The sequence below is a fragment of the Lepus europaeus genome, chromosome 18 (assembly GCF_033115175.1).
Source record: "Lepus europaeus isolate LE1 chromosome 18, mLepTim1.pri, whole genome shotgun sequence".
In the NCBI taxonomy this organism is placed as follows: Eukaryota; Metazoa; Chordata; class Mammalia; order Lagomorpha; family Leporidae; genus Lepus; species Lepus europaeus.
Window position 1 is genome coordinate 44608884 of NC_084844.1, and position 17057 is coordinate 44625940.

The 17057-nt window shown below is 58.2% G+C and overlaps 1 protein-coding gene across 1 annotated transcript; it reads left to right on the forward strand.

The window, feature by feature from the left end:
- Positions 1–16567, forward strand: ANKRD13B (ankyrin repeat domain 13B). The gene is made up of 15 exons (XM_062216026.1): positions 1–114; positions 11533–11668; positions 11753–11877; positions 11964–12009; positions 12606–12749; positions 12840–13029; positions 13109–13175; positions 13923–14004; positions 14713–14777; positions 14997–15127; positions 15247–15404; positions 15520–15672; positions 15779–15942; positions 16015–16091; positions 16302–16567. The coding sequence occupies exons 1-15, from the start codon at positions 1–3 to the stop codon at positions 16531–16533; spliced, it is 1884 nt and encodes a 627-aa protein (XP_062072010.1). The 3' UTR covers positions 16534–16567.
- Positions 16568–17057: the final 490 nt, after the last annotated feature.

The following is a 17057-nucleotide window of genomic DNA, read 5'->3' on the forward strand; positions in this document are numbered from 1 at the left end:
ATGATCCCCGCCAACGCCTCCGCCAGGAAGGGGCCCGAGGGCAAGTACCCGTTGCACTACCTCGTGTGGCACAACCGCCACCGCGAGCTGGAGAAGGAGGTCCGCGCCGGCCAGGTAAGAGCGCCGTCGGGGCGCCGGGGACCCCGCGTGGGGCAGGGGCGCGGCGCGGGCTGTCCCGCCTCTCGGCCGAGTTAGCGGCGCCTCTTTGTTTGCAGCCGTGGCTTTTGTGCTGGGTGACTGGGAGCGGCCCCTACCCGCTCCCACCGGCCCGGACGCGGGCGGCCCGCACGTGTTCCCCACCCTCCCGGAGCCGGGCTGGGGTCTCCGTGCCCCGCTCCTGGGCCAGGGCAGTGCGGGCTGCAGGCAGGGGCGGCCCGCTCGGTGTGTGTGTTCCGTGTGCTGGGAGGGTCCGCCCCACTCCGTCGAGCCGCGACACCTCCCGCGCGAGCGTGCGGAGGTGGGGAAGGCCCGCAGGTCGAGGATCGGGGGCCAGGCTGTGTGACACTGCCGGGCATCCCGGCCCCACCCAGTGCCCTTTCCCTGCGTGGTTAGCGCTTTCTCCGGTCCTTTAGCGCAGAGCCCCTGGATCCCTCAGCCCCCAGCCCGGGGAGAGGAGAGGCACTCGGTCCGCGAGTCCCCGAAGGGCCTTGTCCAGGTGCTGAAAGGCGCTCTCCTGGCCGCTGGTGCTGAGGAGGCGGGGGTGGGGGGTGGGGGCCCCGGCCGCAGGCTGGACTGGCGGTTCTGCAGGGTGAGATCGCGGATTCCTGCTGCTCAGTGGGGCCGGGTGGGTCAGCCAGCTTCAGGGAGCTTCAGGGGAAGGTGGAGTCTCTTGGCCATTCTTCAGCACGGAGGCAAGCCCAGGTCACAGACTGTGCCCAGGTCTGTCCTTGGCACCCAGGCCACAGGTAGGCACCCGAGGCACAGGTGACCCACCCTGCAGGGAGGGCAGCAGGAGCCACAGCTGGGCCCAGTCTGCCGCAGGGTGAGACCTCCCGACTTGGGCTGGGAGTGGGTAGCTCCGAGTTGCTACTCACTGAGGGCCAGCCCTGCAGCCGGCTTCCCAAAGGGAAGCAGGGAGGTGGAGGTTCACCCCTTAGTCCCCAGGCCAGGGACCTCATGCAGTCTCCCTAAATGTGGGGTGGGCTGGGCATCCACCCCCTTCCTCCTGCCTCTACTGAGCTGGGGGTACCCCAGACCTGCTCTGCTTACCCTTCAGAAAGGAAGCGGCTTGGGATGAAGGGAGGGAGGTCAGCGTGCCTGGGGGAACCAAGATGGATGAACAAGGCACCAGCCTTGCCCTGGAGGAGACCATGGTGAGGCAAGTGTGTCCTGGGGATTACAGAGCCTGGTGCCGGGCGCCTGGCTCTTCTCTGCTTTCCTCTCCACTGAGGGCAAGAGACGATGAGCTGCTGAGAGAGGGTACAGCTGCAGGGAGTGAAGTCTGACCTGAGAGGGACTTCCCGAAGGTCCAAGGGTTGTTAGGGGGAAGACCGGACCTCCAGGGGCCTCCGTCCCACTCTCCCGTCCAGGAGCTGGGTGCTCCTTTCCCTGCAGAGACTGGAGAGAGGCAGCAATGCCCTGGATGCCCACATGGCCTGTCGCCCAGGCCTCTGCCGAGAGGCCTGGAGGCAGCAGCCATCTTGCTGGGGTGAGGTCGGTGTACCCAGAAGTACCGTGGAGCATGAGCGGCTGCAGGTGGAGGTAGCTTGGGGCTGCTGGGTGTGCCTGCTTCCCCTGCCCCCCCGCTGCCACAGGAACCAGGGCCCAGTTCACCCCCTCCCCACCCTGGTGAGTTCCGTCTCTTTGAAATGAACCAGTGCCCGCCCTTCATCCAGGCCAGGGGGAATATAGGGCGCCAGTTGAAGTTAACCCCTGTTCACCCACCATGGAGCCAAGCCAGTCCTCTGCTTCCTCCAGGGGGGCCCAGGGGAAAACCAGGCCGTCTGGATGGGAGAGGGCCCTAGCTGTGCCCTCTCGCATCCCAATGTGTATGGCTCTGCCTCCTGCAGGGGTGACCCGAGGGAGGCCACTTGATAAGGCTTCTGCAGGCCCCTGGCCTCCCAGCAGGGAGGCCCTGACCGCAGGTCCTGCTGGCACCAGCTGCCACTGAAGCAGGCAGGCTTCCCTGGGCACGCAGAGGCCGGGTCTCCCCATGCTTGGCATAGCTGTCGCGGCTTCACTCCATGAGGCCCTCCCGTGGGCAGGCTTGGCAATGCCGACTGGTCACGGAGGGGGTGTGCCCAGCAGCCTGCAGAGCGGGGCACCGAGCCTGCTCAGCACCCCTGCCTCCCGGCTCTTCTGAGGGCTGGCAGCAGAGTGGATGGGCAGAGGGGTGCTGGGGTGAGAGGAGGGGGCCTAGATGGCAACCGGTGGTCCTGGTGCCCTGCCTCCTGCCTGTAGCCTTTGGATGGGCCATTTCCCCCATGCCTGGCATGGCCAGGAGGCAGGCACAGCCCTGGTTCTGGAGTCACAAGTCCCTGGGGTTCCTTGTGAGGTGCAGGAGGGTACGGGTTAGACTGCAGCTCCCTGTGGGAGGCTGGGGAGCAGCAGGCTTCCCCTGGCAGCAGAGACTCAGGCAAGCTCTCTCTCCCCTCCTGGGGCTGCTCCGCCATGCTCCTCCTTCCTGCTTTCCCCGCTCACCCTTCCGACCTAGCGGCACGAGAGACGGGGTTGCGGGCCTGATGCTCAGGTGGGTGCTGCCTACTGGAGGTGACAGCTGTGTCCAGGTCCTTGGGAGGCACCTGTGAGCCCTCCCTCCCTCCCCTGAAGTGGACCGTCCTGGCTGTGGGGCATCACCACATCTGGTGAGCTAGGAAGCTCAGGAAGCGAGCCACAAACCCCAGAAACCAAAATCGATGCATTCTGGAAGGAGGGGGAGAGGCCGCACGGGACAGGACAGCAGGGGCCGGAGGAGTCTGCAGGTGCTGCCCCCACTAGCTCATAATCTCCCTCAGCCAGAGTGAGGGTCCCACTCCCCTCCCCCTTGAGCGAGCTCAGGCTCACCTGTCCCCCTACCCGGCAGGTGACAGAGCTCAGAAGCAGTGACCAAACTAGACTCCTGCTATCTTCCCTGAGGCTTGGGACAAGGGGCAAGGAAAGGACCCAGAGGCCCAGCAGGTGAGGCCGGTGGCTCTGTGCCCAGTGTGCTTCTCCAGCACCCACGTCTAGTCTGTACGTGGTGTGTCATTTTAGGATTGCATTCCACAAAAGGATTCTGCTAATGCTACCGGCGTTTGCAAAATGCCCTGCTATGGCATGTGGGTGTGAGGGGTGATCACGTGCAAGTGTGCTGGCAAAGCACATGTATGATGCCCATGAGACACCTGCAGAGCTAGAGGGCAGCCAGGCACGCGTGTGCACATCCACTGAGAGCTGTGCCTGCACGGTGTGTGGGGCAGCAGAGGCATGAATGAGTGCACCCCCACGGTGCCCGTGCCTGTGTGCACCTGCCTGAGGGAGGCCGGGAGGCGGTCTGCCCAGAGCCCCAGCCCTGACCCAGCCAGGTCCTGCTGGGGTGAGGAGTCTCCATTCTCTTGGCGGGGAGGTCAGGGTGTTGGGTTTCACGGGAGACCTTTTCATTCCAGCAATTAAATAGCTGTAGGCCTTTGCTGAAGAGATTAATGAATTCTCCCACCTGGGCCCAGGGCAAGGTGCCACCTGCATAGCAGACTGTGTTCTGGCCAGGTGAGGACAGCAGCTTGGGGGCCTGGCTGGCGGATGGGGTCCACATCGGCCCTAAAACAGCGGTGCCCTGGGGAGGGCTGAGCGGGGGCAGATGCTGTGCCTGGCAGTGAGTGCCAGCTTCCCTCTGGGGCCTGGAGCTGAGGCACCTGGGAGGCGGGGTGGCAGGCAGCATCTGGGGCCCTGGGCCGAGTGGGGCACCCTGCCAGCTCCCCAAGGCCTTGTTAGCAGCAGCAGCAGCATCTGGGGCATGGCCTGGTGGCTCAGCTACAACCTGGCATGCTCTGTGGAGCCGCCGCCACCCCCACCTGGGGGCTCAGGACTCCACCCAGGTTGGGATTCCGGGCTGCCCAGCTCAACCTCTAACAGACAAAGAGCAAACAGCGCTGTCGGGGTGTGTGGGAAGCTGGTGCAGAGGAATGGCAGGGGGAGCCTCACCCTGGCATCCTGCAGCCTGCAGCTCTGAGGCCGCCGGGGGTCAGGCCCACTCTCATTTGAGCAGATTTAAAAATGAAGAAATGCTAACGGAGGGGTATAAGTTATGCAAATAATTTAAACATTTAACATGTTTTATTTTTGACGAAGTCGTTCACACTCGTGTTTTAAAATATTTAACTGTTGCTAGAAGGCTGGCGGTGACAGCAGCATCCCTCCTGCAGGGCCCCGGCTCGCTCCCCATGGGCGACCGCGGCTCCCCCATCATTCTAAAGATCTACTGGCAGTGACTCGGTTTATCACCTCCCTCCCTCCCTGGCTGACGGGTGCTGGCCCGCGGGAGGGGCGTGAGGGCTGGGGGTGGCAGGGCGCAGCAGGGATGTGGCTTCCTTCCAGGGGAGGGCCGCAAGCAATGTCAGAAGAACTAGAGCGGCAGAAGGGACAGTGGGTGAGCAGCAGCTGTCATCTCCGTGCTTCTTGGTGACATCTGAGCGGCAGCCTAGGCGAGGCGGCCCGTTTGGCACTGCTGTGGCAGGACACCGGGCTGTGGGGACTCTGTAAGGAGCACTGGGCTTGTCCTCTGTGCCCTGACCTGGGCCCCGGGAGGACCACACAGGGGAGACCTGAAGCCAGGGCGGAGAGAAAGGCCTGCTGGCTCTATTGAGAACTTACTTTCATGGGAACTACTCAGTCCCGCGAGACCTGACCCACTCTCGCCAGGGGCACGGATCCCCTGGAGGCCGGTGCCCCTGTGACGTACTCGGCCTCCACTAGGCCTCACCTCTGAAAGACCCCCGTTCTCAGTGTTCCTGTTGCGGGGGCCGAGCTGCCAGCACGGGATGCCTTAGGGGCCACACGACACCTGACCCATAGCAGCCGGTCCCAGGGAAGGCCAGTGACTTCCAGCAGAAGTCCAGGCCCCCACGGCTGTGCACGGAACAGGGTGGGAAGCATGGGGGCGAGTGACATTCCACAGCATGGGTGCAGCTGCGGTGGGTGAAGTGTGGAGGGGGCCGCGTGAAAACAGAGGACTGCAGATCCATTGTGGAGGCAGTCGGGAAGGTTCTGCTGATGGGTTAGGTGCGGACAGATGAAGACGGTTCCAGAGGATTTCTTTTTTTCTTCACCTTTGAAAGCGCAGTGAAGCGAGGAGGAAGTGTTTACTGCGCTGAGAGAACTGGGGCAGGTGCAGAACGCAGCCAGCCAGGGACAGTGGGGAAAATCACTTCTGGAGTGATGGACGCGGGGAAGCAGCAGTCCCGGCAGCCAGGACGCCCCATTTCAAGAATTCACTGATGCTTGCGTGCTTTCCTGAGCATGGAGGTTGCTGTTTTCCCCAGAAAAGTTTTCTTTCTTCATTAAAAACATTTTTATCGCCTGTGTTGACAGTATGTGCTGTTTTTTGGGCATCTGTTCCATACGTTTGGGCTTACTTCATGTTGGAAGCTGTCCTCCAGGGTCCAGTCCCCTTTGACTGGTGGGGCATACTGAAGAGAGGGGTGTGGCACTTCCTGGATGTCGTGGTGGCGTGCTGGCCTGTTCACGGGAACAACCCCAAAAGCTTGGATTCAGAGGCCTTTGGGGCCTTTAGTTTCTCCAAGGAATGATTCGCCCATCTCCTGCTTGGGTGGGGAGAGCGGTGGTATTCCAATCTGGCTGCCGGCGCTCAGGATCCGGGGCAGGGAAGGGGCTGGGACCTCATTGGTCACCAGTTTGCAGCCCGATGACTTCATCCTTGGCTGAGGCCACCGTCTGCCCACTTTATTAGATTGGGGAAGGAACCAGCGCCTTGCCTTCAGCCCTGAAACGCGCCCCCTCCTCCCCCTGCTGTTGCCACTGCCGGCGAGGCCTGGCCTTCTGGGATGCAGGGTGACCTGGATTGCTACTCCTTGGGGTTCCCCCCATGACCGCTGGGGTTCTGGCTTCCTCTGCCCCCTCCCCCACCCAAGGCTCTTGCGATGCCTCAGCCGCTCTCCATGTTCTAAAGATGTGTTGGAACTTCTCATCTGCTGACATTTCCTCTCTTTATTCTTGCAGGTTTTAGATATTTTACTGACATTGCTATACTTACAAATTTAACATTTTTGGTGCTCTTCATTCCTTTGTGTAGATCCAGGTTTCCATCTGGTATCATTTTCTTTCCACCTGAAGAGCTCCCTTTAACATTTCCCGCACATCTTTTGGTGATAAATTCTCTTAGCATTTGTTGATCTGCAAAAGCCTTTATTTCCCTTTCATTTCTGAAGAATATTTTCACTGGATGTAGAATTTAAGGTGGAAAGTTTTTTTTTCTGTCTCAGTACTTCAAATATTTCAGTATATTGTCTTTTGGCTTACATAGTTTCTGAGAAGTATGTAGTTTCCTGTATTTGTTCTTCCACACATAAAAGGTCTCATTTCTTCTAATGCTTTTTTTTAAAAAAAAATTTATTTATTTTATTTAAGAGGCAGAGTTACAAAGACAGAAGGAGAGATAGAGAGAGGTCCTCCATCTGCTGGTTCACTCCTCAAATGGCTGGGCTGATCTGAAGCCAGGAGCTTCCTCTAGGTCTCCCATGGGTACAGGGGCCCAAGCACGTGAGCTGTTCTCTGCTGCCTTCCCAGGCCATTAGCACAGAGCTGGATCAGATATGGAGCAGCCAGGACTCGAACGGGTGCCCATATGGGATGCCAGTGCCATGGACAGAGGCTTAACCTACTACCCCATAGTGCCTGCTCCTCTTCTAATGCTTTTCAGACTTTCTTATCACTAGTTTTCAGCATTTGATTATAATGGATCTTGGTGTGCTGATCATGTGTTTGTTTTTTTTTGGAGTTCATTGAGTTTCTTGGTTTGGAGTTCTGTGGGTTGTATTAGTTTTCACAGCAAATTGTCTAAACTGAGTGGTTTAACACAACAGAACTTTGCTGTACGCATTTGGCACAGCAGTTAAAGATGCCCGTATCCTGTATTAGAGCACTTGGGTTCAAGTCCAAGGTCTGCTTCTGATTCCAGCTGCCCACTAATGTGCACTCTGGGAGGCAGCAGGTGGTGGCTCAAGTGCTGGGGTTCCTGTCAACCATGAGGGAGATGTGGATTGAGTTCTAGGTTTCTGGCTGCAGCCTGGCCAAGCCCCAGTTGTAGCAGGCATATGGGTAATGAACCAGTGGATCTCTCTCTCAAATAAATAATAGGGATTTTGCATTTTGGCGCAGTGGGTGAAGCTGTCATTTGGCATGCCTGCATTCTACATCAGAATGACTAGGACTGAGTTCTGCCTCCACCTGATCCAGCTTCTTGCTATGCACACCCTGGAAGACGGCAGACGATGGCTCAAGGATTTGGATCCCTGCCACTCAGGTGGGAATCCCAGATTGAATTCCTGGCTCCTGGTTTCAGCTTGGCCCAGCTCTGGCTGTTGTGGGCGTTTGATTTCTCTTTGTCTTTCTCTCTTTCAATTAAATAAACATATAAAAAGACGCTTGTCATTGGATTTTGAGCCTACCAGGATAATCCAGGATGATCTCCTCTTGAGATTCTTAATTACATCTACTCTAAGTAAGGTCACATTCATAAGTTCCAAGTGTTAGAATGTGATATGGACATATCTTTCAGGGAGGGGCACCACCATTTCACCGACTATAGCAGTTTTTTTTTCTTTTCTTTTTTTAAAATTTATTTGGCAGATAGAGTTAGTGCGAGAGAGAGAGAGAGAGAGAGAGAGAGAGAGAGAGAGAGAAAGGTCTTTCTTCCGTTGGTTCACCCCCCAAATGGCCGCTACCGCTGGAACTATGCCGATCTGAAGCCAGGAGCCAGGTGCTTCTTCCTGGTCTCCCATGTGGGTGCAGGGGCCCAAGCACTTGGGCCATCCTCTACTGCCTTCCCGGGCCATAGCAGAGAGCTGGACTGGAAGAGGAGCAACTAGGACTAGAACCTGGTGCCCATATGGGATGCTGGTGCCGCAGGTGGAGAATTAACCAAGTGAGCCACGGCGCCAGCCCACCTCTTTTTTTTTTTTTTTTTAAGGTTTATTTATTTATTTGAAAGGCAGAGTTAGAGGCAGAAGCAGAGAAAGAGAGACACAGACACACACAGACACACACAGACACACAGACACACACACAGAGGTCTTTCATCCACTGGTTCACTCCCCAGATGGCTGCATTGGCTGGAACTGTGCTGATCTGAAACCAGGAGCCAGGAGCTTCTTCTAGGTTTCCCATGTGGGTACAGGGGCCAAGGACTTAGGCCATCTTCCACTGCTCTCCCAGGCCATAGCAGAGAGCTGGATTAGAAGTGAAGCAGCTGGGACTCAAACTGGCACTGAAATGGGATGCTGGCGCTGGAGGCAGCAGCTTTACCTACTAAGCTACAGCACCGGCCCCACCACTACAGTAGTTTTAATCAAACTTGGGAATATTGTGGCCATTTCTTTAATTTTGTCCTATTTCCCCTCGTTTCCTATCCCGTCCCCTGGCAGTCCAATTGCACATATGTTAGTGTGCTTGACAGCGTGCCACAGATTACCAAGGCTCTCTGGCTTTTCTCAGCACCTGTTTTCCTCTTCTGTGCTTCTGTCTGTATAGTTTCGTTGCCTTGTCTTCAAACCTTCCCTGAAGGTTGTATTCTGTAGGGTGTGATTTGCTGCCAATTCCACCCCATGAAGTTTTCATTCCAGATACTGCACTTGTTATCTTTGGGTGGTCCATATCTTTCCCAAGAAACATCTTGTTTATGTTTTTCTTCAGATTCTTAAGTACATTGAGCCATCCATCATCTCTATCATTTCTGAGTCTGTTTCTCTTAAATGATTTTTCTCCTGGTTGTGGGTTGTGTTTTCCTATGTCTTGGCATGTCCAGTAATTTTTAACTGGATGTTGGACATTATAAATATTATGATGGATTTTGCTGTCTTCCTTTAAAGAGGATTAGGCCTTGTTCTGGCAGGCTAAGTAAATTACTTGCAAATTAGTTTGATTCTTCTGAGATTAATTTTTTAATCTCTTAGGGTGGGTCTAGGTGGGCCTTTTCTTTTACTATGCTATAGGTGAATTTTTTCCTTAGGCGTAGTTCAGTCTGGTGCTAAGGTCTAACCTGTCTGGAATCTATTGAAGATATTGGGTGATCAACACTAGCAGGTTGGAACTTGCCCTGGGTGGGCTCTGAAAATTTATCATGTTATTGCTCCTTTTTGTCTGGTCTTGTTGGGTTCCATTATATTCAAGTGAAGTCGAGTATTCAACGAAGCCCTAGGCAGATTTCTAGAGTGATTTTTAAAAAATAGTGTTATTTATTTGAAAGGCAGAGAGATCTTGCATTTGTGGGTTCATTTCCCAAATGTCCACAATAGCTGGAGCTAGGCCAGGCTGAAGCCAGGAGCCTGGAACTCCATCAGGGTCTCCCACGTGGGTGGCAGGGACCCAAGTGCTTGAGCCATCACCTGCTGCCTCCCAGGATGTGCATTAGCAGGAGGCTGGAATCAGAAGCAGAGCCAGCGAGGTGATGCATGGTGCCAGCGGGTCAAGCTGCTGCTTGCAAAGCCAGTATCTCATATTGGAGTGCTGGTTCAAATCCCAGCTATGTAGCTTCCCATCCAGCTCCCTGCTAATGTGCCTGGGAATGCAGTGGAAGATGATCCAAGTACTTGGGCCCCTGCCACCATATAGAAGGCCCAGATGAAGCTCCTGGCCGTAGCAGTTGTGACCATTTGGGGAGTGAACCAGTAGATGGAAGATCTCTCTGTTTCTCTCACCTTCCCTCTCTGTGTAACTTGCCTTTCAAATAAATATATATTTTTAAAAAATAAAGACTAGGGACCCTTTTTGTGGTGCAGTGGGTTAAGCTGCCATCTATGATGCTGGCATCTCATGTGAGCACTGTTTCAGTCCCTGCTGCCCCACTTCTGATCCGGCTCCCTGCTAATGTACCTGAGAAAGCAGGAGAAGATGGCCCAAGTATGTGGGAGACCCAGAAGAAGTTCCTGGCTCCTGGCTTCAGCCTTGGCCCAGCCCAAGTCATTGTGGCCATTTGGGGAGGGAAGCAGCAGATAGATTATCTATCTATCTATCTTTTTAAAAATTTTATTTATTTGATGGGGCCAGTGCTGTGGTGCAGTGGGTTAACGCCGTGGCCTGAAGTGCTGGCATCCCATATGGGCATTGGTTCTAGTCCCGGTTGCTCTTCTTCCAATCCAGATCTCTGCTGTGGCCTGGGAAAGCAGTAAAAAGATGGCCCAATCAGCGGATGGAAGACCTCTCTCTCTCTGCCTCTCCTCTCTGTGTAACTCTGACTTTCAAATAAATAAATCTTTAAAAAATTTATTTATTTTAAAGAGTTACAGAGAGAGGTAGAGAGGTAGAGGTAGAGGTAGAGGTAGAGGTAGAGGTAGAGAGAGAGAGAGAGAGAGAGAGAGGTTTTCCATCTGCTGGTTCACTCCCCAGATGTCTGCAATGGCCGGAGCTGTGTCAATCCAAAGCCAGGAGCAGGAGCTTCTTCTGGGTCTCCCACGCAGGTGCAGGGGCTCAAGAACTTGGGCCATCTTCTACTGCCACCCTAGGCCATAAGCAGAGAGCTGGATCGGAAAAGGAGTAGCTGGGACTCAAACCAGCGCCCATATGGGATGCCGGCGCTACAGGCCAGGGCTTTAACCTGCTGCACTGGTCCCTATCTCTCTAACTCTGCCTTTCAAATAAGTAAAATAAATCTCTAAAAAAGTTATAGTTTTCTCATTGTTTATGGGAGGAAGGTAATTTAAGTTATCTCACCATGGTTGGACTAGAAGCCTTTTGGTGGGATTTTAACCAAGTTTTGGGAAAGAGGAATTTAGATGCATGCCATCCGTTCACTGTAGTTAACCAGAATCCTAGACTCCTGAGATATACTTAAATACTTATGCTCCACAAACATACGCTTTTATCACACGACAAAAGTCTCACGCAATGGAATCATGCTATTCAAAACACAATGATGGGATTTACCCAGAATATTAATGCACAGGACAGGACACGGGTGGGAAGTGGCAGCACGCGCATGTTCCCTCATTGCTGCCGGTGTATTTATGTCCGCGGTGGCTGGCTCTGCCTCGTGCAGGGGTCATGTCAGCTCGAGCGGGCCCCTCGAAGGAGCAGCCTGGAAGCCCGAGGACAGGTCGGGCCTCAGGCACCTGCTTGACCTGCAGCCTCACTGCCCACACTTCAGTTGCGGGCAGCCCACTTGGCCCTGGGGGAGGGAACCTGGCCAGGGGGCTTCGCCAGACAGGCAGGAAAGTCTTTCCACTCCCACAGTTTCTGCCCCAGCTCTGAGCCCCTTTCCAGTGTCCTGGTTCCGACTTTGCGTCTTTTCCATCGCCCCGTAAGAAAATCAGGGCAACGTGGAGGTTGCTGCCTGCCTTGGGGCTGCCCCTGGAGTGACCAGAGCTGCATCTTCAACTTCTCCAGGTGGACATCGAGCAGCTGGATCCCCGTGGCCGGACTCCCCTGCACCTGGCCACCACACTGGGGCACCTCGAGTGTGCCCGTGTGCTCCTGGCGCACGGCGCAGACGTGGGCAGGGAGAACCGCAGTGGCTGGACAGGTGGGTCCCCTGCTCAGCCTGTGTCTCAGTCGCCTGGGGGTGGCTGGAGGGTCCCGCCGTCTGACACTGCCTCGCCTCCACCAGTGCTTCAGGAGGCTGTGAGTACCCGGGACCTGGAGCTGGTGCAGCTGGTGCTGCGGTACCGGGACTACCAGCGTGTGGTGAAGCGGCTGGCGGGGATCCCCGTGCTCCTGGAGAAGCTGCGCAAGGTGAGGCCCAGCCTCGTTGCCTCCGTGCCGCAGCCTTGAGCTGCAGCCCTAGTGCAGGCTTAGCCCCTGTGCTTTGCATCCTCCAGGCCCAGGACTTCTACGTGGAGATGAAGTGGGAGTTCACTAGCTGGGGTAAGAGGAAACCTTCGGGGCCTTGCCGGGTGCTCGCCCACCCCGGGACTGCACTTGGTGCTCCCTGCCTGGGGTCCTCCTCCCAAAGCTCTCCCCAGGGCTCCTTCCCATCCTTTGGCTCCCAGCTCAGTGGCACCGCCTCTGTGAGGCCTTTCCAGACCATCCCAGACACTGGCTCGATCCCATTGCTATTTCCTTACTTGCTTATTTATTTATTACTCATAGCTCCAAGAGGGCAGGAGTCCTGTCTTTTTCAATTCCCAGTGACTGGAATAGTGCCTGGCGTGCAATAATGTTCAATAAATATTTGTTAGAAGAGTGGATGAAAGATTGAATGAACTAACACGTGGTGGATGCTGGAGACTAGGTGGTGCCTGAGACACCCCCGTCCCCGGCCTCCCAACCTCAGGTTGCACACAGCCAAGTGAACGTGGTCTACACTGGGGGGGTTGGAGGGTGGACAAGAGGCTGCGCTCCCAGTACTTCCCTCTCCCTTTCCTGGCCGCACCACTGACCTCTACCCCCGTGCCCTGAGTTGGCCCAGGCTGGGCAGGCCGGGCAGACAGAAGCCACCTCTGACCTCTGCTTCCATCCAGTGCCCCTGGTGTCCAAGATCTGCCCGAGTGACACCTACAAAGTGTGGAAGAGCGGGCAGAACTTGAGGGTAGACACCACTCTCCTGGGCTTTGACCACATGACTTGGCAGCGAGGGAACCGCAGCTTCGTCTTCAGGGGCCAAGGTCAGGCCTGCAGAAAGCGGGGCAGGCTGGGGAGGATGGGAGACTGGCCCACGCCAGCCCTGACACCCTGTGCTGTTCTGTGGCTGGCAGACTCAAGTGCCGTGGTCATGGAGATTGACCATGACCGCCGGGTGGTGTACACAGAGACTCTCGCACTGGCCGGGCAGGACCGGGAGCTGCTGCTGGCAGCCGCCCAACCCACCGAGGAGCAGGTGCTGAGCCGGCTCACTGCGCCTGTTGTCACCACGCAGCTCGATACCAAGAACATCTCCTTTGAGAGGTGAGTGGGCAGGGTCTTGGCCAGCCTTGAGCCAGCCTGGTGGGGTGCCTACCTCACCCGGACTGCTCTACTTCCCTAGGAACAAGACTGGCATCTTGGGCTGGCGCAGTGAGAAGACCGAGATGGTGAACGGGTATGAAGCCAAGGTGAGGCTTCAGCTCTTGGGTGCTGGACCCAGCCACGCTCCTGCCTCCAGCAAGCTGGGTGGGGGCCTCCTGAGCACCCCAGCCCAGTCTTGGAGGGGCAGAAGAAAGGGCATTAGACTCATAGCCAACTGATGAGGATGGCTTTTGCTGAGCCCTTATCAGAGTCACATTCAAGGCACCATTGTGCCATTTTAGATGCAGGCATGGATGGACACACATACGTGGATGAGTACAACCACTCATTTAATCCTCATGGGCTTTACTATTCAGATGGGTGTTGTTGCTCCAGGTTCAGGCCTTTACCCTTCCACTGCACCTGTCACTCTGGGACTCCCACATCGCTCAGTGCCTGGTGCCACTGATGCTGCAAGGTTCTGTCCATGCTGTCTCCGCGGGGAAGCCTGCCCTGGTTCTGCAGGCTTGGTTAAGGCCTGCGCTGCCCTGGATCCCACCGAGTTCTAACTGTCCCTAGATGGCGAGCCTCTTGGAGGCAGGGAGGGATCGTGTCTGGCTTGTTTGCTGCTACGTTCCTGTCCCTGCCTCAGTGCCTAGCACACAAAGTCTTCTCCAAAAAAACTCTGTTGAATGAATAAGTGAATGGATGAATAATTTCAGCTATTTATGTGCCCAAAGGCCTAGGGACTGGAGCTAAGAGCTCCCCCAGAACCAGTTACTGCAAGGAGTGTTCTGAACGCCTTTGGGGGCAGGGTGTGGCGGTGCCAGAGCCCTTTTCTCATCTGTCCCCAGGTATATGGGGCATCCAATGTGGAGCTCATCACCCGGACTCGGACAGAGCACCTTTCAGAGCAGCACAAGGGCAAGGTCAAAGGTAACGAGGCAGAGATGTGTGTGTGTGTGTGTGGGGGTGCAGGACTGGAGGAGCAGCTCCCCCTTCAGCACCTTCGTCGGTATCCCCTCTGGCAAGAGCCTGGACAGCTACTCAGGGAAACAGATTTTAAGTGCTGGCTCCTAACGATTGCTCCAGTATTGCTAAGAAGGTTCTGGGGGCTCGTTTGAGCTTGGTAGAAAGGCATGCTATCATCAATTGCTAATGTCTGCCCTGGATTTGGGGGAGGAGAAATGTCAGGTATGCCGTCTACTGGCCATTCTAGTCTAATGGGACATCCCCTAGGCTCTCTGGGTGTCACTTAACCTGAAGTGCAAAGATAGAATTTCTCACCGGGGAGCAAAACAAAATCATTAATAAGTGAAAACACACAGAAAGGCGGGCATCCTCCAGAAGCACTCAGCAAACGTGGCCACTTACTGCCCCGGCCTCCCACCTGGGGAGTGGCACTGCCGGAAGTCTCCCCTGAGCCCCGGGTCTGCTCTGATCCCAGCAGTGCTAGCAGCGGTTCTGGCCTTGGCTGCTCACAGCCCACAGCGCCCCTTGATGAAGGTGCTGGGGTCTGTGGTGTGGGTGAGCACCCCGTCTTAGGAACTGCCTCCCGCCTGGGTCATGGGTGCTGGCACGTGCATGGAGGCGCCCAGGTGCTCCTGGGGCTGCAGTATCTCTGAGATGCCACATTTCTTGTAGGCTGCAAGACGCCCCTGCAGTCCTTCCTGGGAATTGCTGAGCAGCATGGGGGTCCCCAGAACGGAGTGAGTGTGTGCGGGGGGCGCCCCTCAGTGGAGGGGTGTGGGTGTGGCTCAGGAGGCATCCTGCTTAGCAAGGCCACTGTGGACGTCCTCTCCACAACACCCAAGGCCAGGGCAGGCCCACACAGGCAGGGGGAACGGCTTGGAGGCTCGGTGGGACCAGATGGCTGACCCGGCATCAGGGACTGAGGAGAGCTCACCGGCCCTCCCCATGTGGTGCAGACCCTGACCACTCAGACTCTGAGCCAAGCCAACCCCACTGCCATCACTGCAGAAGAATACTTCAATCCCAACTTTGAGCTTGGCAACCGGGACATGGGCCGCCCCATGGAGCTGACCACCAAGACGCAGAAGTGAGGCCCCTTGCTCCTGCCGGGGAGGTGCCGGGGGCGGAGTGGGGGCTGGGCAGGAGGTGCTGGGAGGCCGTGGCTTCCTGCAGCGTCCCTCACCCCTTGGGATCTGGGGGGGGCAGGTTCAAGGCCAAGCTGTGGCTGTGTGAGGAGCATCCCCTGTCCCTGTGTGAGCAGGTGGCCCCCATCATCGACCTCATGGCCGTCAGCAACGCGCTCTTTGCCAAGCTCCGGGACTTCATCACGCTGCGCCTGCCCCCTGGCTTCCCCGTCAAGATTGGTGAGCCCCCAGCGCCATTTCGCCTCAGCCTTCCCGGAGGTCAGACGCGGCGAGGGGGCAGGGCTGAGGGGTGAGACGGCGGAAGGGCGGCGCCCGACCGGCTCCTTCTCCTCAGAAATCCCGATCTTCCACATCCTCAACGCGCGCATCACCTTCGGGAACCTCAACGGCTGCGACGAGCCGGTGCCGTCGGTGCGAGGCAGCCCCAGCAGCGAGACCCCCTCCCCCGGCAGCGACTCCTCGAGCGTCAGCAGCTCCAGCTCCAGCAGTGAGCCCCGCCCCGCCCCCTGGGCGCCCACCCGCGCGGTCCCGCCCCGCCCCCGCGCCCCCCGCCCGGTCCCGGCTCCCGCCTGACCGCCGCCCCGCGCCCGCAGCCTCGTGTCGCGGCTGCGAGATCTCCCCCGCGCTGTTCGAGGCCCCGCGCGGCTACAGCGTGCTGGGCGGCCAGCGGGAGGCGGCGCCCCGCGACGACGACGACGACCTGCTGCAGTTCGCCATCCAGCAGAGCCTGCTGGAGGCGGGCAGTGAGTACGACCAGGTGCGTCCCCACGGCCGCCCCGGGCCGCCTCCGTGGCGCGCGCCGCCGCGGCTGACCCCGCCCTCCCTCCAGGTCACCATCTGGGAGGCGCTGACCAACAGCAAGCCGGGCACCCACCCCATGTCGTACGAGGGCCGCCGACAGGACAGGTCAGTGCCCGCGAGGTGGCGCCTGGCAGCGGGTGGGGACGAGACCCGAGGCCTCCAGGCGTTGACTCACCGGAACGGACGCGGGGGCCGGGGTCCTAGATGCTCACGAGCTGCGGGCTGCCGTGGTGGTGGTGGTGGTGGTGGAGGGGGGCGGGCCGCGCCGTCTCGCCGCCCCGGCAGCCCCCGACGCGGCCTCCTCGCCCCCCCCAGGAGCGCCCCGCCCACGCCGCAGCGCCAGCCCGCGCCCCCGGCGGCGTCGGGGCCCAGCCCTCGGCCCAGCCCGGGCCCGGGTTCTCGCGGGCACGTGTTCCGGAGCTACGACGAGCAGCTGCGGCTGGCGATGGAGCTGTCGGCGCAGGAGCAGGAGGAGCGGCGGCGGCGCGCGCGCCAGGAGGAGGAGGAGCTGGAGCGCATCCTGAGGCTCTCGCTGACCGAGCAGTAGCGCCCCCTGCCGCGACCCTCGCCCGCCTCCTGCGGGACCCGCCCGCGGCCCCGAGCGGGACGCGCCCCGGCCGCGCGCCTGCCGAGCTGTGGCTGGAGAGGAGCCACCGCCTCGAGGCGTAGCAGCGCGCCGGGCACGAGACACGGACAGGCTCGCTTGGGCTCGGGGTAGCTTTCCCAGCCAGGGCCCTGGAGGCAGCTGGCACGGCCCGGACCCCCCTCCCCTCCGCTTCGCTGTACCCTGACTCCTAACCCGCTGCCCGGCGCTCGGATCTGCCCAAGGGCGGCGCCAGGCAGGCCAGATGCGGAGACGAACCCTCCGCGGAGCCTTGTCCCCGTCCCCTGCTCCTCCTTTCGGCTCACCCGCCCCACTCCAGGACTCCGCCCCTGAAGCCTTTGCATCCCTGCCCTTCTCCCCTGGGAGGCAGCTGAGCTCCCCGCGTGCTGTGTCGCTGCTTTGTCCCAGACACAAACCAGCACGTCCAGGGCCCAGCCCCTCCCCCACCCCGGCATTTCAGCGTCAAG